This window comes from Calonectris borealis, chromosome 9, assembly GCF_964195595.1.
Source record: "Calonectris borealis chromosome 9, bCalBor7.hap1.2, whole genome shotgun sequence".
NCBI classification, from domain to species: domain Eukaryota; kingdom Metazoa; phylum Chordata; class Aves; order Procellariiformes; family Procellariidae; genus Calonectris; species Calonectris borealis.
Window position 1 is genome coordinate 27492119 of NC_134320.1, and position 24793 is coordinate 27516911.

The window sequence follows — 24793 nt, forward strand, 5'->3', positions numbered from 1 at the left end:
TTCAAAGGAGAGTGTTTCTTCCTGAACCTACCAGTTTTAAAAAGGGGTTGATCCTTTATGAACTCTGCTGGTTTACATTGACCTTGTTATAAAAATTGTGTTGGGATAAAAGCTCTGCTAAGGAACAAGTCCTTGATGTAGGCTGGGACTGCCTCACTGACAATCCACTGGCAAGATTGGGTTAGTGTGTTAGTTTGTTAATGATTTCTGATACTTTCATGTGTTAAGTCCAAGAACTTGGCATACAGGTGACTCGGAAGAGCTCTCTACAGCTTCCTGAGGACGGGAAGTGGAGAGGGAGGTGGTGATCTCTTTTCCCTGGTATCCAGTGATAGGGCTTGTGGGAATGGTTCAAAGCTGCATCAGGGGAGATTTAGACTGGACATTAGGAAGCATTTCTTTACTGAGAGGGTGGTCAAACACTGGAACAGGCTTCCTAGAATCAATGCCCCAGGCCTGTCAGTGTTTAAGAGGCATTTGGACAATGCCCTTAATACCGTGCTTTAACTTTTGGTCAGCCCTGAATTGGACAGGCAGTTGGACTAGATGATCGTTGTAGGTCCCTTCCAACTGAAATATTCTGTTCTACTCTGTTCTGTTCTACTCTGTTCTACTCTTCTGTTCTACTCTGTTCTACTCTATTCTTCTGTGACTTACTTGCAGAAGCTGGACAGTCCCTACACTCCTAACTTTTTATACCTTTGTGTTTTACTCGGTTGATAATGCTGTTGAAGGTTCCAGAGTAAGTAAATTAAGTTATCCTGCTGGTAGTAGTAATTATGTGCCACAAAGAAGCAGATTGCATCAACATACTAAACTTAGTTTGTATTCTTTTGTCAGCGGTCAAAGATCTTGGTGGTAAAGCTGTATTTCTACACAAATGGTAGTGATGGGAGTTTCTCAACACTGAACTGAAAGCAATATGCTGCTCTAAATCTCTGCCAGCTTTTTCAGGCAGAACAGATCATGGTCAATTGTTGTAGAGAGTTTCCGTCAGGATAATAATGGCCATCTGCCCATGACCCTGTTGATAGCTTTCACAGGGACCTATTGATAGTTTTAATGGGACTGATGGAGAATATCCAGCTAACTTCTGCCCATGTTTTGGCCAGAACCTTGAATTTGTGGGTCTAGTGTGTTTTCTTTGGTGAGGGGAACTTATTGTAGGCTTTTGGCTAGCTTCACAGTGAGCTTGATTGGGAACAGAAGGTTTGTTACTGGGCATTAGCAGCCTGGAGCTGATGCATCCAGCATGGCTTCCTGTACGGATGGAGAGAGGTAATAAGTATTTGAAGAAGGTAGAGGAACTTCATTCCTTGCATGAAATTCTGGAGATTTCTCTGACTTTTGGCAATAGTTGCACTTAAAAATTAGGAGGGCTGAGAGTTCAATTCACAGAGTGGAGGCCAAGATTTCTTCAAGGTATTCAGTACTTCCTAAGGAATAAATGCACTGAACTGACAGAACAAAAGCAGGACATCTTTTGGCTCCCTATCGCTTCCTAGATATACACGGGGAGGGAGGATAAGGAGAGAAGTTTGACCAAGTAGAGTTGTAATTTTTGCAATACTTGGTGCTGAACTTCACTATGAATTTTAGGCAGCTAAGTTTAGTGAATCACAGAATCATAGAATCATGAAGGTTGGAAAAGACCTCTAAGTTCATCAAGTCCAACCGCCAACCCAACACCACCATGCCCACTACACCATGTCCCTAAGCACCTCATCTACACATCTTTTAAATACCTCCAGGGATGGTGACTCCACCACTTCCCTGGGCAGCCTGTTCCAAGGCCTAACCACTCTTTCAATAAAGAAATTTTTCCTAATGTCCAATCTAAATCTCCCCTGGTGCAACTTGAGGCCATTTCTTCTTGTCTTATCGCTTGTTACTTCGGAGAAGAGACCAACCCCCACCTCACTACAACCTCCTGTCAGGTAGTTGTAGAGCGCGATGAGGTCTCCCCTCAGCCTCCTCTTCTCCAGGCTGAACACCCCCAGTTCCCTCAGCCGCTCCCCATCAGACTTGTGCTCCAGGCCCTTCACCAGCTTCGTTGCCCTCCTCTGGACACGCTCCAGCACCTCCATGTCCTTCTTGTGGTGAGGGGCCCAAAACTGAACACAGGATTCGAGGTGCGGCCTCACCACTGCCCAGTACAGGGGCACGGTCACCTCCCTGCTCCTGCTGGCCACACTATTTCTGATACAGGCCAGGATGCCATTGGCCGCCTTGGCCACCTGAGCACACTGCCGGCTCATGTTCAGCCGGCTGTCGACCAGCACCCCCAGGTCCTTTTCCTCCGGGCAGCTTTCCAGCCACTCTTCCCCAAGCTGTAGCGTTGCATGGAGTTGTTGTGGCTGAAGTGCAGGACCCGGCACTTGGCCTTGTTGAACCTCATACAATTGGCCTCGGCCCATCGATCCAGCCTGTCCAGGTCCCTCTGCAGAGCCTTCCTACCCTCCAGCAGATCAACACTCCCGCCCAGCTCGGTGTCGTCTGCAAACTGACTGAGGGAGCACTCGATCCCCTCGTCCAGATCATTGATAAAGATATTGAACAGGACCGGCCCCAGTACTGAGCCCTGGGGAACACCGCTCGTGACCGGCCGCCAACTGGATTTAACTCCGTTGACCACAACTCTCTGGGCCCGGCCATCCAGCCAGTTTTTTACCCAGCGAAGAATGTACCTGTCTAGACCGTGAGCCACCAGCTTCTCTAGGAGAATGCTGTGGGAGACGGTGTCAAAGGCCTTACTGAAGTCCAGGTAGACCACATCCACTGCCTTATTGTATTGCTCGTAGAGCTCTTAGGGTGGAAATGGAAGCCTTTGTGAAAGCTGAAAGGAAGATTCATTTGTGTCAATTAATATTTGCATGCATTATAGTATTATGCTTGGGGGGGGCGGTGTTTACTTAAACAAAGATGTTCTTCAGAACGTCAGTCAGTGATCAATATGAACTGAGCTGATTTCTATGGGATTTGTGTTCTATTCCGTTCAGTGATAAACGGGATGGAGAGATTTCGATAGGTCAGCCGGTGCTCTTAATTCCTTGCTTTTTTCTCCATTCTTTTTCTTTCTCAGTTTTCACATTTTTATTTCTAATGTCCTGTTTCTGTAAAGTTCTAAATTGTACATGTAAATAGTGAGCAAAAGAACAACTGTAGTCAGATCTCCTGTTAATTTATTCAGTCAGTTTTCCAGCGTTATCAAAATAGTATGCTAATATTTCATGTTCTGCTTGAATAATGCTTTGACAGTTGATTGAAGAAATACATAAGGACTACTACTACCTTCATGAAAAAGATGACTTTTAAACCTGCAATTTTTCTCTCTCATTTTTCTGTTTTTTATATCACTAAGATATGTAAGGAAAAACAAATCATATTCATAGATGTGTTTAGAGAGGTTGAAAGTTGATTTTTTTTGCAGAAGTATTCAAAAATTAGCATGTTGCAGGAAGTGTACATTTGGAAATATTTTAGTCTATATGTGAACCTGATGCAAATTTAGGTAAGATATCAGTTCCTAAGTGTAATGTCTAGTAGGTATGAATGCTTGCCCTTCTCCTGTAAGTGGATTAACTGAAACTACAACAAAGAGCTACAGTTTAGGAATAAAGATTCATGAATAACACCATGTATAGGTAGGCCCCAGAATCTTTTCCAGGATGCATTAGGACCTTTGCAAGGCTATCAATGAACTTCTAGAAGCTGGATTACTTTAAGTGACGTAAGTCAATGGCAGAGGTTTAAAGTGGAGGGTTCTTGCAGCTTAGCAGATGATTTTTCTTGCTGCTCAAGATTTTAGTTGTGTGTGACCAGCAAATTCTAAACCAGTCCCTTAATTTTGATCTTCATTTTCCTCAGTAAGACTTTTGTGTTCATTTGCTTATAACTTTTTTTGTCTAAGCTAAAGTTATCATCCTAGGATTCTAGCTAATGTTGAAGTACTTTATAAAGATTTCAGCTTTATAGCTGAAAGACATAGTGAGAGGAAGGTTGGGAAAAAAGCTGTCTCCTCCATAACAGTAAAAAAAAAAATTAAAGATTACTGAATGAGAAAAAAATTCTGCGAAATATGTAAATGATCATGTAGTTATAGCTCTGTTAGAATTCATATGCACTTGAGAGTCGATCAATTCTATGATTGTCCAACTTTTGGAGATCAGCTTGATTAACTTTCACTTTCTTTTAATGCAGCTGTTTCTTGCTTGCATGCAGCATAAACTGTTTTGGCTATCTTTGCCAACTTTATTGCAGTGAGGTTTTTTTTTTTTCTTTTGGGGTGGGGTTTTTTGTTTTTTTTGGGTTTTTTTTTTCTTTTTACAAATGTGTAGGCCCTTCAAATTAATCAGTTCTCAGCACATCCCTAAGGCTTATCATCTTAATGGTGGTGTAACTGGGATAGGTATTGTCTGATGAAAGTCTGCAATCCACTAACTTCCCCCGTTTCCCAAGATGACATATCCTTTAGTTCTTCAAGCCAGTCCGGTGATCGGTCATTAGATAATTTTGTATTGTTCAGTGAGTCGAGTTTGTGTACGGCCCTTGCATTCCTTCTGGACATCTGGGGCCTTTATTGCTATTCCTGTTGTTAATTTGAATGCTACTGTTCTGCTAGCATAGCAAAGTGCAAAGTAGAACTGAGCTTTGCTGGATGAATTGCTATTAAAACTAAACGCTTTATGCTTGTTACAGAGCAGTAGATACTCTGCGGTAGGAAGATAACATGCGATATTGTAGAAGGAAGATAGGATGTAATTTCTGTTTAAGTGAACAGAGTAAATCCCGATTTGTTTATATGTTTATAGAGTGCTAAATGTAAACAAAACTGGATGAAGAAACTGACCTAGAAACTTTTTTTTTTCCTTGAAGTGCTGTTCCCTGAGAAAATGAGACTTCCATGACTGGTGGTGTAGGGGGACTGGCTGGCAGGTAGTCAGTACCTGCCCTCCTTGGTGGGTTTTATGGAAAGAGGCAGCTATGTGGTGGAAGAATGCCAAATTAGTGAACGCCCTCACTGAGGGGGCAGCTGCAGCATGGACTACGGGCAGTCCACGCAGGGAGGAGTTGTTTTGCTTGCCCTCGCTGAAGGGAAACTTTCAGCTGGGGTCCCTTCTTAGGCAGTAGGGAGTCCAGCAACACAAGTTGATTTGGCTTGCTGTTACTTATGGAAATGAGTTATTTTTGCCATAATTAGTTCACAGATCACAAATCCTGAGATCTTCAGGTTTTGTCTTGCACAAGTTAGTACTTTATCTTCTTTCTTGTAGGGATTTTTTACCTAGTTAACTGTTGTTAGGACTAAGGGATAAGCTCTTAGCATTGATAGGTAAACTCATCCTGAACATTCAGTTTCTGGAAGAATGTTCATGAGATGTATTTGCCAAAAAATCATAGGGTTTTTTTGTTTTGGTTTGTTTTTTTTTTTCAGTGAAATCATAATACAAAACAGTGCTAACCTAATTTGTGAAAGAATAAATTGAGATAAAAACTTAATGTAGAAAATTTCCAAGTTTTTATCCCGTAGTGTAACTTAGCACTTTCAATAAAGAGAACTTATGTTGTTGTAAAGAATTTTTTTTTTTGCATATGCAAATGAATTATGGCATTGTAAAGGTGCATGTACAAGTTTTGTTGCTTAATTGCTATTTTCTAAAAACCTTACATTTAAAATTCTATTTAACTGTTACTTTTATAGCATGCCTTACGTGTCAAGCCTGCAATTTCCCTGCAACAGCTAATTCCTCTCTGTGATAAGGATTCCTGGAAATTTGCTGAATCCAATGGAAATGGAGTATAATGTCTTTACAGGGTTGCATTAATTCCTGGTTGAACTCCAGATGTTTGTGAAATTAGAGCAAATGTAAATTTAATCCTCTTGGGTTTTCTTCAAGTTGCATCTCTTGTGGGACATTGTTCTTTTACTTCCTATTTACATTGATCTTGTTGCTGCTTTTTTACAAAGAATATGTTCAGCTTTAAACTGCTTATTAAGCACAAATCGTAAGTGAATAGACCTATTTTTTCAACTTTTTATGTTATTGATAATTTTACATTAGGTCAGCATTTAAAAGTCTATGAAAAGTAATGAACAAAACATACATGTTTTATATTCTGTATTTGAATAGGCTGTTAATCTCCCACTTGAAATTCCTCCAAAATTGGAGAGTCACTTTAAGATTGAGGACAGCTTCTGGCTTTAGTACTTAATAAAAATAAAGGAACAGTATTTTACACGTGAGATGTAAAGTAAGATTAAGTTGAATTAATTCTATCTACTCCAAGCATACAGCTAAAATATTCCCTTTCTTAATTGTGAATAAGGCAGTAAGTTCTAATCTGAAAGCCTTTACTACCTCAGTGTTAAGTTGAAGAACAGAAGGCAGAGACATCCATCGAAACATTGCTTTTAGAGCAACCTCTGTGTGTGAATGCAGTGAAAAAAGCAGTATCTAATGAGTCACATCATCTGACTGTCATCAGCTGTAAATTCACATGTTGGAGAAGTAAAGAAGTTGCAGAAGTAAAGATGATATCTGTGAAAACTTGATTTGGCCCTGTTCTGCATAAGTATTATGGTACAGTTTTTAAATGCATGATCACATTTTTTCCAGCTGAATTCTATCTTAGTGCCTAAGGTAGACCCACTTTTATATGAAACTGTATTCTTTCCTGCTAGGCTACAATTTGCTATGTTTCACTATTTGAAAGATGCCTTGTGAAAGAAGTAAGAGCTTGTGGAGTGGGAAAGGATGCAAAAGATTAGTAAACGAGTTGAATGTTTCCCTATATAACAGGATTTTATCCTGTATTCTGTGATATTGCCCATTGTTTTTCTGATAATGTGACCTAACCGAAGTATGCAGTTGCTTGCCAACTGTCTGTTCTTTCATTTTAATTTATTTTTCCTCTTATGTTTTGAGGGGTTTGCTTACAGAAGTATTGAGGTCTAACGGATTCTACCTGGGTCAGTGGAAGCTATTGTTTCAATTTATAAAATGACACAGAATTCTTTGTATCCTTAAAAAAGTAATTCTGAGTGTTTCAGATTGGATACCAAAAGTTGATGAATGCCTTTGATCTCTGTGTATGTTAGCTCCTGATTTGCAAAGCTCTTTTTTTTTTTTTTTCAGGGGAAACTAGTGGAATATATTCATAATGGTTACGAAAAGCTCAGCCACTTAATGATGAATACTGTAGATGATGGCATGAGAATATTCATAGTCCTATGATCAGAAGAGGTTTAAGTATTCTGCAATGAAAAAGGTCTTGGCTACAGGTTGAACAAGTACACTATGCATCGAAAAAGACAGGCGATCAGAAAATAAAACATTTTTTAATATATTATTTTAAAACCAGAAAAGGCCATTTTGACAATTTAATCAGAGGAAATTGCATTTAACCATGGAATTCCTGCGAATGCAGTTATTGCTTATACACAAAAAATGTGAATCTCACACCTGAGAGATGTTCTATAAAATAAGATGCATTAAGCATATAAAATATATTTTATAATTATAAAAAAACATAATGCATTCAATGTAGAATACCAGTACTGAAAATTTTAGGAAACTAAAAATTAACTGAATGAGGAAGAAATGGTCTTAGTAATAATATTAGTTCTGTAAATTCAGAAAAAAATGGGATTAACTAGCTCTTCAGAGTACTCTGGTAGATATGAATATAAGTGATAAAGAGAAGCAAAAATGTATAGTTCAGTGTATGGTATTTTAAATGGTCTGTTCAAATAAACTGATTTATACAAACCATCCTTCTTCAGTATTAAAAATCTTTTGCTTGGAAATCTTCATTTGGCTGGATGATTGTGCCTTTTTGTTTATGTACTTAAAAGTAAAATGAAGACAAAGTGTGATTGTATTGATTTGAATAATACTATGGAGAGCCCTGATGTATGCTTCATGCTTATTTACTGACAGAGCTACCAGAATGCTTTTTCTTTGTTTTTAGTCTGGCTTTGTTTTCTGTTGTTGGGGTTTATTTTGTGTTGTTTTTTTTTTTTTTTTAAATTGAAGTGCAAAATAAAACACGGGAAATCAGAACACAATAAAAGTTGTTTCAAGCTTCTGGCAGTGCAGGCCACCTAAATTTTGCCATCTTGGCTACTGTGATTTGAATGTGCATTTAATGCAGTGATGTCATGTGTTTTTACCTTCTACGCAGTTCGTAATTAACTCTGTTATCACCTGCATACACATATTAGTCTTGATAATGTGGTCTTTTACTGAAATAGTCAGGTATTTAGTTTCCGGTTCTGGCTCATCAGGTATGTCCTGTTTTATAATTCATATTCCCAAGCAGGATGTTATTAATGGAAAAATTATCCCATCTTAAGGGATAGAGCACTTGCACACACTTAATGTGAGGTATCTGTGTACTGTTTATCTCAAAGAGTTCTGGTCACTTTAGAGATTGCTTATAGTGGCTCACTGTCTGTCCGATTAGATAAAATAATTTAAAAAGAGTTTTGGTTTTAAAGTAGTTAATTTGAATCACTGAACTATTCTAAGCCATGTGTTTGTTCTGCCACATGTTTCCAAGTCCTCCTTTGTCTGCTCTTTGGTCCAGTTTAAATTTGATCTTCCTGGATTTAAGCAACATCCCTCATTTGGAAAGAAAGACTTCCTCATGCTTCTGTTGAAATCATTAATAGCTTTGTTTTTGGCTTCTGTGAATTTCCATAACAGCTCCATAATGCAAGCAGTAATACTTCCTCAGAGTAACGCGCTCACTGATGGTCAGATTGTTCTAGCTTTTCCATTATCCTTTTGGTGCTGAGTGATTTTTCAGATCTTAAAAAAAAAAAACTACAAGGACTCTCATGGGCTGCAGTGTATATACCTCTGTTTGTTAGCTTTCAGACAATGAAATAACATCGGGTAGTTGTGTCCCCAGAGAAACACGCAAACTTTAGAGGGACATAAGAAAAATGAATAGGCAAAACAAAGATTATGCATACCAAAAAGAAAAAAAAAAACAACATTGTAGCTGGTTTACAAGTAGTTCTTCTGCAAGAGCTCATTTGTTTGGGCTAATCATAGCTGTGAACAACATAATTGCATGTTTTGTTCTTTTGTTGTTGTTGGTTTCTTGTCTTGTTTTGTGTATGCATTTTTAACAAAGATAACACCATTACAGTTGTAAATACCGATTCACCAAATTAGATATACTATTTGTATCTTGAACTTTTGTTTAGGGAGGTTCCACTTGATTTCAAAGTTAGGAAGAGTAGAGAAAAGTGTAGAAGCACACTGTGGAGCTGTACTTGCAGGAAGGTGGAATTACGAAGGAACAGCACTGGTTACAGGTAAGCATTCTTAAAGTAATGAAGTGTTTTGAAAACTAAAATAACAGAAGAGCTCCTTCAAAATAAAGCCTTTTGGTTTTTTTTAATATACAAAGTTGACATGCCATGAAGAAATTTAATGGTACAAAAATATAGTATTAAACAAAATTTATGAAAAGTGAGTGCATTCAATAAAATATGTAGAATGTAAGTACTTTATTTTATGGGATAAACACAATAGAATGTTTTGGAAAAATAATTTAATCCTTGACATATGTTTAGAAGATGTAATCCTAAATTTCATTGTTTATATTGTAGTTACATTGAATTTGAATGAATAAAACTGAGTCTATTAAGTGTTCACACACTGATCTAGCTTGAAATCCTAGTGACAATGGGGAGATGGAAACACAAAATCAACAATATAAATGAAGTTAGCTATAATAAGTTACTTTTTTTATGTCTTCATTATCACTGGGGTTATTATCACCTTCTTTAATAGAAGTTAATTTTCCACTATTTGATTAATGCTGTTTTAGAGGAATGTTGTCTATTTTAATTAATAGAAGATCTAGTGAAAACATTTATTTTTTTTAGTGATCCTATTTATTAGATGTTGTCCTATTTACTTGAAAGTAAATGTTTTTAATATCAGTGCTTAGAGGTTTTTGTGGATGTTCTGTACTTCATAAAGGAGAATATTTGATTTTTTTTTCTTATCTGCTACAAAAAAAAGGTTGCTAAGTTGGTACATTTATATCTCTGCACATGACATTTGGGGTTTTTTATCCAGCAAAGTTTACTGAGGCCTCATGAGCATCTTGCATGTTTCTGTGCTTCTCTTTCTTAATTATTAGGAGTGGTGTAGATCCAGCTGCAGTCTAACTCTCTTCTCTACTGAGGCTGGGAGAGTGAGCTCTCAGTGTCTGCATCTTTACATGTCTTTTTGTCCTAAATCTTTTGGTAATTAGTTGCTTTTGGCATTTTTGTCAAAAACTTCTATCTTGATGTTAAGGGGAAGCTAATTAAATTTACTGTGATAGACTTCTCCTTTATGGGATTTCTGTTGGTGTCAGAATTTTCTGCAGCCTCCTGTTGATCTAGCACAGCTGATTTCTTTGGACAAATTCCAACTCAGTCCAGAAGTACTGAAGATAATTTTGGATCTGCTGGTTTCCAGACTCAGTCTGACTCTAAAATGCTGCTTCAAGGAACTCTGTCTGGCATGTTCCTCTGAAATCCCAGAGGGATAGAAATATTGTTCTTTTTAAAGACAGATTTGCCTCAGGAACTTCTCCAAAGAAAAAGCTAAAATTGCCTTTTCAATCTTTTTTTTTTTTTTTTTTTTTGAAAAGACTGCATGACACTTATGGGGAGTATGGGAATTCATCACCATATCCAAACAGTGTACTCGAGAAGATCAACTGCTCTTATACCACAACTATACTTTAAGGAATAGTGAATCATTGATGATACCGTATCAGTTAAAATATTCTTTATGGCTCTATTTTAACAGTATCAGATGTGCACAAATAAGATTTTTAAAATTTCTTTTACACTTTTTAAACACTTAAAAGCTACATCGGCCAGATATAAAAACCTGAAATCTGGTAAGTAAATTACCTTTGAATGGAAGAATGGCATTAAGCTTTTAGGTGCACCTTTTTCCTCATTAATGAAGGCCCAGAGCTGTACTTTTAAAATATGATAGCACACTAGGAAATCTGTGTTCTTAATGCATACATAACTGTGGTGTATAGTGTATAAGAACTTAATCTTTAATAAGTAAACTAAGTTTCTTGGTAACACACAGTAATGTTATAAAATTTAAGCCTTCCAAACAGAGCCTTCAGTTATCTTCAGTTTCACCATTTATCAACTGTGAAGCCTCCAGTTTAATACATAAAATCTGTTCCTACTCTCTTCGGACTCCTCAGAGACTCATTTAATCAGCCTCTGGGCCATTGAACTGTAAATAGATGAAAAGTACTAGCAATGCCGAATAGAAAATACAGAACTTGGGATGCTTAAATAGTGATGGACTTTCTCTTCCCGGGAGCAGCTTCAGATAGGGATTTTCAGGAGAGGAAGAGACTTGTTGATAATAGCAGAAGAACAGTCTTGAATTTTTTTTCCATAATATACTATCTGTTTGCATGTTAGGAAGACTACGTAAGCAATAGTTATCTGTAAGAAGACCTGGACTTATTTTAACTCTAGTGTTTCCTAGATAAATACAAGTGCCATGTTTGTTAGACGTACTATTGCATTTAAGTTGATGATTTCTGTGATAACTTTACAGTTGGTGAAGACGGCCAAGTGAAAATCTGGTCTAAAAGTGGAATGCTGAGATCTACTTTAGCTCAGCAAGGTAAGTTAATTTTCTTAAAGTTCCATGAGAACTTTTTAATTTGGGATATTATGAAATATATTTAATTAACAGACCCTAAATCTAGAAGTAAATGTTTGTTTAAGGATCTTAAGGCCTAGATAAACTGAACTAAAATAAAATTTAAATCGTAGTTGAATACAGGGGTAACTGGATTTTTAATAAAATTATCTTCTTACAAAAAAAAAAATTCTTCAATTTAAAAGTATTATTGCAATGTTTTTAGACAATAGTTTCAGTTCCACCCTAAGGATTCTGAACAGGCTAAAGAATTAAAAATAAAAAAATCCAGCTTTTAATACCAAACCACAGAATCTTATGGTGAAACTGAAAAAAAAAAAAATCTCTAAAAGCATTGCAAGAATGCTTGAAAGATGCGAAATGTGTGTAGGTTAGTTCCTCTGAACTTTAAAATTCTTAACAGCCCTCGGTTCATCTATATATTTAACCCAGTAACTAATTTAGTATATGCAAACAGTCCTACTGAAGTGAAATGATCCCTGTGCTTCAGTTCTTTGTTGAACTGGGGCCATGGAGACCTAAGCTTGGTCTTGGCTTTGTAACTACAGTTTTATGCATACTAGAGCATTCCAGCTGTTTAAGTCAATTTAAAATGACATTATTGTAAAATACAACAGTATAAGCTGCAAATACATATTTATACAGATGATGTTTGATATTTTTAAAATACTGGTTTTTTTAAATCATAATTTCTAACATTTTTGTACTATTTCGGTGAAGATACTGAGCTAGATTTTGTTTTTCAGACTTCATACATTGAGATCATGTGACCTTTTGACATTTTTTAAGAAACCACATGCACCTGGGGTTGTGTTAAATGTCAGACCCTTATCTCTTTCTAAAACAAATTATCTAAATTCTTTCAACCTGTTGAAGGCATTTTAACCACAGGAGTGAATGTAAAATGTATTTCAATTCTGTTAAGGAAGTTCATATTCAGATGTAGTGTTTTTTCATGCTTACAATGTACAAAGATAAGCCAACTGAACTATAATTTTTGGAAAAAAAAAAGTTGAAGCACACACTTCACTATTTCTCACTTGATATGTTTCAAGCTTTTTTATGTTTAACTGTGCTTATCTGAGGTTTGATGAAGCTTACAGAGTAAGAGACATGTTCTAGTTTGAAATATGCAAGCTGAATTTTCATTGATTTCTTAGAGTTTCTGGTACAGTATAAAAGTACAGTTGACTCCCCATGGAATAATTGTCTTTTTGTATTTGTGTTTTAAGCTAAGATCCTGTGAGGCTCAGAAACCCTTTAAACTTTAAATTTATAGGATCAGATTCCCACAGACCCCTCTGTAAGCTACTGACATACCTGGGATCAGGATAGGATTCTGCAGAAATTGTTACGTTGTTTAAGAAAGGTATATCATGTTTGAGCTAGTTTTTCACTTCCTTTATCATCTCTCTGAGAAATGAAAGGATTACCATTGCTAACATTCCACTCTTTGTATTAGAAGTAAATTTTCAGGCTCTTATCTTTGGATGATGGTCCACATGCCTATTCTATCTTCGGATTTTTATTCACTACAAAAACATGAACATACATTTTTCCCTTTTTTAGCTTTTTCAGTACTTATATGGAGGGCTCTGGTTGCATGTCCTTCCATCATGCTGATGCATAGAATAAAGCTAGTGTGACCCTGTAGCCTCTACTGCATTCAGCCTCGAGCTGTAACATTGCTGTTATGGCTGCATTGTTCTTTGAGCCTGATCTCATTTCTTCATCCTTAGATTATCTTAATATTCTTCCTTTTCTTCCTCCTTTTCCTTAAACTGAAATCTTTTAAAAAAAAATGCTGTATTTGCAATCCTTTGAGCTTCTAGTAGACACGGTGTACTGATACATTTTGATGAGGTAATATTTTTTCATGGGTCTCTGGTATATGTTGGTAACCCACATGATTACGCTTAAAGCGGGATTTATCTGTGTATTCTGTGATGTATACATTGCAGCATGACGCTGTGCTGCAAGTGTCTGTGTTCCTTTGGAGAGGCCACAGAACTGTGAAGAATAGGATGTATTGAAGGTCCACATTTGAAAGAAAATGCACAAATTTTTACGGTGCTTTGTAGGCTCTGACACTAAGATTGTTTGGAGTGAAGTCTGCAGCGTTAGTGGTGCCACCTGTGCTAACTGAGTCCTTCGCAGGCCAAACATCTGGTTAGCAGGACCCGTGCTGAGCCCACAGTTGCATAGCCTCTCTTGAAATGTCTGTCTAAAATTGCTACTGCGGAGGTTTGTAAACCACTGGCTCTCTAACCCTCGAAGTCCTCTACGGAGTCAAAGGTATTGGTCAACCTGAAAACGAAGTAGAGTGCAGTTGTGCCTTCCTCACTACAATCAAGATTGTTCTGCAGTGCAATTTCTTTAGCTTATCCCACTAGTGAAGCTGACAGCTTTGCTGATAACTTTACTCTTACTCCATGATCTGAGAATCTTCAGGGAAAGCAAGCAAGCAAGTCTCATGGATCCAGCCTAAGCATTTCATTGCTAGAGCACCTGCTTCGATCCTGGTAACTATTCTGGTGTCCCTAATTCTAGTCAAGACAGGAGTAATTCCTTGCGTGAAAGTCGTATTTTAAATCCACAGGATGACTTTATTTCTTGTGCCATGAAAACTTCCTTTCTTTAAGAGCATTTGGTGAAGGACATCACCGTAACTTTTATGAAAATACACATACATTGTGCCCAACAAGTCAGTGCTGTCCATGTGCTTTTTGATTCTTGATGAAGTCATGACTTCCCATTATAAAAGAATATGACACTTATTTATCATATAAACATCATTATCCACAGACCCATTATAAAAGAATATGACACTTATTTATCATTTAAACATCATTATCCACATTCTACCAGTTTACCTCAGATGGATTTCTAGTTCTTCAGATGATTTCTGTCACCTTTCTTTCAAATTTAATTTGTCATCTAGTACTCTTAAGACCATATCTTTCTTGAGTACTTGTCTTTTGGCCCTGCTGACTTTCTGATGGGCTTCCAGTGACTAGTATGCTGAGTAAGCACCAAGAAGTAATATGAATAATTGGTGTATAGGTTGCCTTTTTGGTTAATGGAAGCAAAATCACAACAGTTGCAATGTAAACAGTTTAATTACAACATGTTTATTGTGAAGTGGAACTTACTTTTAAGGGACAACTGTATTCCTAATGCAGCTCCTATTTTTTGTGCTGCCACAGAGAGACATAAAATTGTCTGAATTAATGTTTCTACTCCTGTGAAAGTAAAAAGTCTCACACAGACTTACTGTTATAATTACCGAAGTATCTGCTGTGGCTGAAAGTGTCAGAGTGACTGCTCTGTCACTCCTGCACTCAACCCTCGCTCTTTCTCTGCTGTATGCATTGGCCACGGGAATGATTCATTGGGGATTAACATCTGCTAGTAGAGCACTGAGATGTGAAGAAGCCCACCCTGTATGCTGAATGCTGATGTTCCTTCTTCAGATCTCACCTTTTCTGCTTTTCTCACTTCTTTTCTCAGAGAGTATTTTTTCCTAAAAACTGTTTATCGCCAATGCAATTCGCTGCAGTTTGCCTGTTCTGCTGAACTTTTCTTTCCACAGCAACGCAATGTGTTGGCAGTCTTTTCCCAACCAAGTTCTTGTTAAGTGCAGAAGGAAATGAGTTAACTTAGCTCCTGCTGTTAAGCCCTGGAAATTGTGGTTAAGTAGTCAGCCATCATAAAAAAGTTAAACATTTGGTTTAAATATAAAAGTCTTCTGATTGTTAAATCAGCATTAGAGCAGGACAAAAATTAGTTTATTTAGAATTTCTGTACAGCTGGTGACAGAATTTATGTCATTTTCAACATAAATTGCTGCCAGTAGGAAAATAGCTAGTGCCAGACTTACTTAATATATGTTGTATGTTTCTATGAGTTGTCTCCTATAATGGTTGACGAGTTAAAAAAAAAAAAAAATTACATCATTCTGTATTTCTAAGTAACATAAAATAAATGCCTACCTAAAAGAAAACATACAAAGTACAAAAATATGCAGGAGCAATGACACCAGGTCTCAGTTTAGAGTTTGAATATTGGAAGCTCAAATCAAGTTTAGTGTGCTGAATTGATGTGGCTGCAATAAAATCAGTTTTTTCTTCAGAAAGAAAATTTGAAGGCTTAAGTGGTAAGATATTAGATGATGTTAGGACAGTTGATATAGCAGTTCAATCGCTTAAGTATCTAAATCTCATCAAAATATTCCCATAAAAAGATATTTCTGAGTCATTTTTTGAAATGGAACTTAATATGCCAGAAGTGTCTTTGAAAATTTTACCCTGTAAGAGTATTTCTTAAGCCTTTTGGGGTTTTTTATTACCATAAATTCTAGATGTACAAAAAATGATTTATTTGCTAAATTTTAATTAATTTGATCAATTAGATACTTAGTTATCAGCTGAAATGTACATGACTCCCTAAGAAGTGCATATCTCTGAGAATTTAGGAGACTTTCTTTCCATTTTCCTCTTCTAAAATTTTGAAGTTGTCAAATACCAACACTGACATTGTAACAGTTGCTCTTTCTGAGTTTTTTTATTTCTCAAACTGAATTTTTGGGGTACCATTCAGCTGTGTTAATGTAAGTGTGCCATTAGTGCCATTTGAGGTTCGTTGGGCTATTCTGCCTAACCTCCAAATCTATTCCAGAAGGAGATGGATCTCCTTCAGGTCCTGCGTTGTATCTGTAAGCTCCACATGGGTGTCTTAGAGTACCCTAGGTACCTTGCATCCCTTAGGTGCTTGTGTTTAGACAATTGAATCATGTCTTCAGAGGCCTCATTTCTGCCAGTGAGAATATTAAGTCTGTTAGAGAAAAACAGATGCCTGAAATAAGCCTTCTCTTTCCGATTTCAGAAGATATGGAAGCACGTTGTACAAAAAGTAAAAAGAATGGTCTGGCAGGGACTTGTTATACAGTCTCCCTCCTTGCAGTTTCGTATGCGCTGTTTCCATGTCTTGTAATGCTGAAACTTGCTGTCCATTGCTACAGGGCTTTTGCTGTGATAGAAATAAATGCTTGGACATGCTGTTAATTTTCTTAGTTTTATTTGCAAGGAAGCAAGTAGCGCAATACTTTGATTCTTCTTCAGGGGAGACTAATCCTGTCAGGTACTATGGAAAATATTTGCATAGTTGGCAAGTCTGATTTTTTTTTTTTTCCCTGGATGCTTTTTCCATGTAATTTTTTACTTTCTTCTATTTTCAAAAGAAGTCATTTGAAAACTGCAAGATAATATGTTTTTAAAATGGAACAGTCAGCTTTATTCTAGATACATCATCCTGAAGTTTTCAATCTGCAAAAAAATGTTTTCAATTAATTCGGAAAAATCTGTGAAGTCTGCGGGCCACTCTTTCTAGTTTTATTTGTTGGCATTTGTTTTGTAAGTTGCTTGTGTATGGGAGTTTGGTTTTTTATATGTGCAGCAAAACAAAAATACATGTTTTGTTAAGAGGCTTAATCATGGAGCCTAAACGCTTTACAAAGAATAATTTAGGTGCAATACAAAGTTTTTTCTACCCATGTTTGTGTTCAGTCTCACCATTGTAGGTGAAAACAGCTATTTTCTGATGTCTATTGATAAGTATTAGGATGATTGTTGTCATGTTGATTTTCTGTATCTCTTAAGTGACAATTGTGAATAAAATTGCATCAGAGTATAAAAGACGAAGTAAATATAAAATGCAGCTATTGCTGTTCATTTTCTGGAGTTGTGTGAAACTGTTCACTTATAAAAAGTTTTACAAATTAATAGCATGGTAAATGGCAATAGAAAATTAGGTTTGAGAAAGATGCAATATTAAAAACACAGTATTAAAATGGTAGGTAGTGGCATGGTGGACCATCTACCTGACTTGCTGGGCTTACTTTTGATACAAATATTTGTTGGTTTTAAATTAGGTATTGGTCAGCATCATAGTCAGCATTGGGTTTAATCATATTGTAGGTATTCTGGCAAACAAGTTTGCAGGGATTTCAAGGTAAACATGAAATGCTTTTGCAGGTATTTGTAGGAAGTGTCTACAAACTAAACAGATAGCGAGAGAGATCTGAAGATTTGACAGCTGAGCATTGAAGGCTGACTTTGTGGACTGATCAGTTGGGAAGGGTTAACATTTTAATACTGAATGAAAAATGCCATGATGTGATAGACCTTAAAAGTAAATTGGCCATGAAGGGCTTTGTTTGATATAAGAGAGAAAATTGTACAAATGGAAAGGGCAACATAAATCTTTGCAGCGTCCCGGTTAGCCATGAGCCAGGGAATCAGTACATCAAGGTGAGAGGGAAGCACCTTAAAGATGAAAGGCAACCCAAAGGTACAAAGGACAATCTCATCTTACTTTGCTCAACTATATCTTGGAATAAATTGGTCAGATTTTTATTTTTATTTTAAGAGTGGGGAAGCAAAAACAATTGGGAGTATATACATGAGGTTCAGTGAAGCCGAAGAAACAAAATTGTCTAGTTAGGAAGATGATTTGACTGGAGAAGAAATCTTATAATAGAAGAAGAAATTTGGTGATTTTAATTTTTCTAGAGGTGGTTTTAGAGAGAGCATGAAATGAAGAAGTAAGTGGTAAATGTAGTTGGAGTCTGCTGGGACAGACCTTGCAATAAAATGGGTAGGTCTTAAAAGTTAAGTGATGCATTGAAAAAATTGATAGGTACAATATGAGTAAAGGAGATACCTATAGCAATAGTAAAGTCATACACATTTTCAGTAACCCAGATCTAGTATTGGACAAGCCATCAATTAATTTGTTTTGCATAGAGCTGATTAGTTCAGAGTTAAATTTAGAACGGTCCCATTGAAAGTGGTAGGTGTTTGCTGGTTTACTCAAGTGAGTGTGCCAGGACTTCACCCTATGTATTTTTAGTTCCTTGAGGAGTGTTGGAAGGGTATGCAGCATGAGCTAAAGTCTTCACAGTTGTCTTTCTGGATTGTGTCTGTCTCTTACTGCTGTTCCTATGGCTGTCTAAAAGATGAAGTGAACCAGAAAACATGGCCGTAAGTGCAGTCAGACAAGTGTGGAGGACAAATGGTTGCCCCTAGTTTGGCTTTCTCCCACTCCTGAATTTTTGATGTATGATTTTAAGTAACCAGTTTGAAGTGGCTATAGCAGTTCTGCATAATTTGATCAGATAAGTTGTAGAAATGTTTTTTTTCTTTCTTTCTATCTACAGGAACACCAGTGTACTCAGTAGCCTGGGGACCTGATTCTGAAAAAGTTCTCTATACTTCAGGGAAGCATCTGATTATTAAACCTCTTCAGCCAAATGCTAAAGTTTTGCAGGTATCATTAATACATTACAGTTGTCTCACACTTCCATGTAAAAACTTTTTTCAGTTATCTAGAGTTTTGCCAAACATAAAGTGTTTGTGCTAAAATTTTCCATGCAGCATCTGTACTGCTCATTCCCCCCCTCCCCGCCTTTTTTAGTTTTTTTGAGAATAAGGAGATTGTTCATTTCTCTAAACTAAAAATTTTTGACAATTTCTGCTATGGATATTCTTCAGGCATGTGATTAAGCATTTTGCTTTTTGTAAATAAAGAAAAAGCAAAAAGATACAGAAGTCTTTCCCTTTTCATTTGTTATGAAAAGGTACAGAAGCAATCGTTTAGAACATGCTCTTAGTGCAGATTGTTATGCTTTAATTCTGCCTTGTTCAGGCCGTATTTAATTTATTTTTCTGCAGAAGAGATGACATCTATGCGTTTTTACTGTGGGGAAGCCTGATACACATTGGAGTGTATGAATGCTAGTAAATGATGAATGGTAAATATTAAAAATAAAAGTTGTCAGACTTGTTGCATCTATGTTTAATTTATTTTTTTCCATTTCAGTGGAAAGCCCATGATGGACTTATTTTAAAAACTGACTGGAACTCAGTTAATGATCTTATTCTTTCTGCAGGTGAAGATTGTAAATATAAGGTGAGTAGTGGTTAACTTTCTAGGGGAGACTAAATGACCAAAAAAGGTATTAGGCATTCTGATGTTTTCTAATTTTAATAATACTTGGAAGCTCAAATTTAAATGAGAAGTCTTTCAGTTTTCAAGAAAAACTTGTTACCCTAAGTTGTATTATTCGTAAATACATCTCGCTCTGACTTGTAGCATAAAATTAGAAATGTTTTTTTTTTAAAATACGGCAGAATAAAATAAAAGTGAAACAAACTCTGAAAGGTAAATATGTAGAAATATAGAAATGATTACTTGAAATAGTATAAGCTATGACACATACTGAAAAAGGTAATGACATATAAAATTAGAGGAGATAAAGCTACTCTTTTCTATTACAGGAGCGTTAGTGAATCCCTTAGGAAATTTTTTGGTTAGAATATTCTGTATCCAAAATGGAAAGTACATATTGTGTTCCTTCCCTTAAGTACGAACTTATTTTTAATTCTATCATATGTTGGTTCTCTAAGTGTACAATGGCTGTGATAAAAATGTACACAATTAAGAAATTAAAAATATAATAATTATTAAAGTGTTAAAATCAAATTACTTCATTCTCTGAATTGGCTTTCTGGTATTCTGTTGGCTTCAATCAGTGAGAAAATCTCTTTGGTCTGGAAATTTGCAGAAGTGCTTTGCATTGTTGGGAGATGAGTGCAAACAGAATAAACCTTGTGGTTATTTTACAGACTTACAGTAATTTGCAGGAAACAAAACTCATTAGTTCGAAATATTTTATACAGAATAAAATAACATTTGCCATAGCAGCAAAGCAAAGTCTGTTGCATTAAACAAACCACTATTGATTAGGAACAACCTTTAATGAAAAGTGAACTATAATACATGTGATTTTTCTAGTTATACAAAAAGGCACTGAAATAACTTAGAGAGTATATTTCTGCAACTTCTGTGATCATGAGGGAAAATGATAGCTCTAGAATAAGTAAAGGTACGCCCAAACTATGTTCATATTGATATATATTTAATTTTTTTGAAAGGTTTGGGACAGTTATGGACGTCTACTGTACAGCTCACAGCCCCATGAATATCCTATAACATCTGTTGCCTGGACTGTGGATGGAGAATTATTTGCTGTGGGGTCTTTTCATACTTTGCGTCTATGTGATAAAACTGGGGTAAGTAACAACTCTGAGAAATAGCAGATGTGGAATTGTACAAATTTATTGATAAGACAGTAAATATTCCTGAGGATATACATGTACAGGTGCGTATTTTTATTAGCAAAAACCAGACATGATTTCCAGCACCTTACTACTGGGTGCATCTGATTAAGATATTGCCGCCGTGATCTGCTTAGCTGCGCTTCTAAATATGTTTTGAGTTGGATAAAATTTTTTTATAACCTTTTGCCTTTCAGGACATTAAATTTTTCTGTGTATTTTTTAGCTTTTTTCCTTAAAAACACAAAGAGTTTACAAGCATCTCTTGTAAGGCAATAATAAAATGCAGTTATTAACCATAAAAAGCAAGGAGTGTGTAACAATAACCTATCTTAAAAAAGGAGGTAGAAGAACAATGTCCTGTGCTTTTATTATTTAGCTTTTTTTCTTAAAAAATACTAGGAGTTGACAAGCACATCTCGTGAGATCACAAAATGCAATTGTCAGGCATTGGAAATGATAGAAAAGCATTAGTAAAGGAGGAGCTAAGAGAACATTCGTGCTTCTACTTCTGATGGCTAGACAGGGCACAGTTTTTCAAGCTAAAGACGTACTTTAATCCTCTCATCTGAGCATCTTTATTACTTCTTAACTGTTGTGAGAGGAAAAAGGCTCCTAAAGGAGATACTTTTGTTTCTCTTCTTTCTTTTCTTTCTTTTCTTTCTTTTTTCTTTTTTTTTCTTTTTTTTCTTTTTTCTTTTTTCTTTTTTCTTTTTTCTTTTTTCTTTTTTCTTTTTTCTTTTTTCTTTTTTCTTTTTTCTTTTTTCTTTTTTCTTTTTTCTTTTTTCTTTTTTCTTTTTTCTTTTTTCTTTTTTCTTTTTTCTTTTTTCTTTTTTCTTTTTTCTTTTCTTTTTTCTTTCCCTCTTTCCCTCTTTCCCTCTTTCCCTCTTTCCCTCTTTCCCTTTATCCCCTTCCCCCCCTTTTCTCCCCCTTTTTTCTCTTTTTTTCCCTTTTTTCCTCCTTTTTTTTTTTTTTCCCCCTAACTTGAAGCTTTACTGCCAGTTTGTTGTTGATGACCTAGGTTTTTTTTCAACTTGGTTTCCAATTAAAATTAATTAAATGCAGTTTCATCTGCCTTCATTGGTATTCTAAGTAAGTTAGCCCAGAGCACAGATTGACCTGATTGTCTCTGTGGATCTCCTGTGGTTCTGCAACTTTTTGTCCAGACTCGTGTTTCATCGAACCTTGCTGGTTTGGGACTTTCATTGTCCCATTCTGTACCTCTTTTCTTGTTGCGTTTGTTGTTCTTTTGCTCAGACTGGGAAAACAGTGTTTGCTGTGGTGTTTTTGGGCATCTTCAGTAGAGCATGGTTCTCCTTACCATGAACTTGGACTATGTGTTTCGGGTATTTTTACATTCGTGAAGAAGAGCCTTTAAAAATTATATGAGAAGAGGCATGCAGGATAAGATCTCTGAGTCTTCGTTTTTTGCTTTCTGTACTGATTCTGGTTTCAGTGATCTTCGCTGACAGAAGTGTAAGCTAGGCATTAAATTTAAAGTAGGGATTGCTTCTATTTTCTGTGCCTTTTCCTGTTACTTGCTTTGAAAAAATCCTAGTGCTACTTAATCTGTATAAGTAAAATTTGATTATAATTATCTTGAAGGAAAACAAAAGTACTCACATGCAATTTTCTTTCAGAAAGAATTAAAAATTTTGAAAAAAGTTGTTTTATTTTGATAAGTACATTTTTAAGGAGATTTTTATTACCTGTGTGTTACAAACACACTAGAAAGTTCAGAAGAGTAAAGTAGTGAGTAGCGTTGGAGCCTGAGGTACGAACTTGTGCAAAAGATTGGGGTACCACTTACATAGGTAAAAAAGATTTTGAAGTAGGTATAAAAGATAACGAAGTAAAGAAGATATTTCCGGTCTCTTTGGTATAAGGCTGGAGAGCAGATTGCAATTTCCATCATTTAATGTTTTTCATCATTGAAATGATTCTTTTAAAAGAAGATATATCTTATTGTTAGATTTATCTGCCTCTGTTTTGTTCAGAATTGGATACTATTTCTCTTTGCAGAAGCAAATGGATAAATTGTCTCTATGCATACAGTCATAACGATTGTGCGCTCATGCCTCAGCTGTTAGCGATGGGACACGCAGGTGGTTGTTAGGTGGCTACGTCACCAGTGGGGACATCTTTCCCTCTCCCTGGCATTCTTCTGGTTGGGTTAATGTTAGGTATTGAGGGTGGGAGTTTGTCATTATCTTTACCAGGTCGGTGCACTGATACGCTTGCTGATACACTGATACACAGACTGTCGGTGTCTGCTGATATACTTGCTGATTCCCTTAGAAGGGTCCTTTAGGATTGCCTCAAAGCTTTTGTTTCTAGTCAAGGTGGATAGGAAGATTTTTATCCGTTTAATATGCCACTTAACTTCACTTACAATGTAATTAAAGCAGTAATCTAACCTGACTGTTGCCTTTCTGTCTCTCCATATAAATATGCTGTTGTAGAAGTGTTTATATACAGATACCATATTTCACTTGATGAAGGCAAACAAGGCATATTTGTATAAAGCAATTTATATTAGTATAATTACATCTGTGTTAGACTACATTATGTAACATATATTGATTTAAACAATCAGACTAACCATTAGTATTTTCTTCTCGAAACAGCACTTTAAACCATGCCCTCTTCTTCCACAACCACTTTCCATCTCCTTTCTGAGTACTGGGATCACTGAGCTATATCAGCAAGTGGTAAACTGAAATAAATATACTTTTGTGGGGGTGAGGCCAACAATCTAAATTGCATTTTGCACTCTATATAGATTTATGCTTAAATGTGGCAAAGACTGGTGCAGCGGAAAAGGAAGAAAAATACTAGATTTCTTTTTCTGCTGTCATGTATGCATACAGCTTTTGTTTCTGATCCCCAGGGCCTTACTGTTTTTCTTGCCTAGTTATTATGTAATATAATTTACTATGGTTCCAACTCCTGCTAGCTGAAAACCAGTAATTTTTTAATCAGCATTTAATATTGAACAGGCTTGTGGACTTTGTTTGAAATTTTAATGCAGATAGGTTTATTTTTTCATAAAATTAAGGGTTTCTTTACCTGGTTTATTACTCCACTCCTAAAGAAACAGACATGTACAGTAGCTAGTGCCAGATGCTTTTGTCTGTTTAGCAGCTAGCAATGATAATTTATTATCTTCAAAAGTCATGATTTTTCATGAAAGTTTCTTTCCTGACATTAAATGTAAATAGTTACTAAAGAGCTAGCTTTGCTAGTATTGAGGGAAAAGGAAGAATGATTCACATACTGCCAGAGTGATGGAGTTTGAAGAGAACCAGACCTGGCTTTTACTGGTGAACATAGACATTTTTATTATGTCTGATGTAATGGAGCTGTATTGGCAAATTACTCCTCAGGGAGCCATCAGGCGATATATATATATCATTAACTCTTCTCTAGCGTATGTGTTCAGTTTGGGGACATAATTAAATTAAATTCTGTTAGTGTATGTTCTTTTCTACTATTCTTCTCTTTCTACCTGGATACTTTTTTCTAGCAGCTTCATATTAAAAAAGAAGACTACGAGTATAATAGTAACTTTTAGAAGTTTTATTTCTTCATTTAAAAAACACTTTTGCTCTGATAGCATTATGTATCTAAAAGAAATTATTATGGCTATCCTACAGAATACCAAACAAAATATATTTAATGTTGACATTTGTTGTCTGCTTTAGTGTCCATGATCATTAATCCTGCAGAGAGTGCTAAGACTAATTTTGAAGTATATATATTGAAATGTAAAGCTGGATGTATTGATAGATAGACTTTAGCCTTCCTGTTGTTCACAGCTTTTCAGAATCTAATCACTTGGATGGAGGGCAGTGCTTAAAAAGTTCATTTATGTAAGCTATTTCCTGTGGTTCTGCATGC

General features: G+C 36.0%; 1 protein-coding gene across 5 annotated transcripts in view; it reads left to right on the forward strand.

Moving 5' to 3' along the window:
- IFT80 (intraflagellar transport 80) overlaps positions 1-24793 on the forward strand; it is a 58126-nt gene that overhangs the window by 4480 nt on the left and 28853 nt on the right. For 4 of the 5 annotated variants that reach the window (XM_075157463.1, XM_075157461.1, XM_075157462.1 and 1 more), the window contains exons 4-8: positions 9218-9328; positions 11610-11678; positions 18934-19043; positions 19596-19685; positions 20711-20848. In XM_075157463.1, the coding sequence (XP_075013564.1) occupies positions 9218-9328; positions 11610-11678; positions 18934-19043; positions 19596-19685; positions 20711-20848 (518 nt within the window). Of the gene's footprint in view, positions 1-9217; positions 9329-10884; positions 10918-11609; positions 11679-18933; positions 19044-19595; positions 19686-20710; positions 20849-24793 lie in introns of all 5 variants that reach the window. The other variant, XM_075157460.1, reaches the window with a different exon arrangement.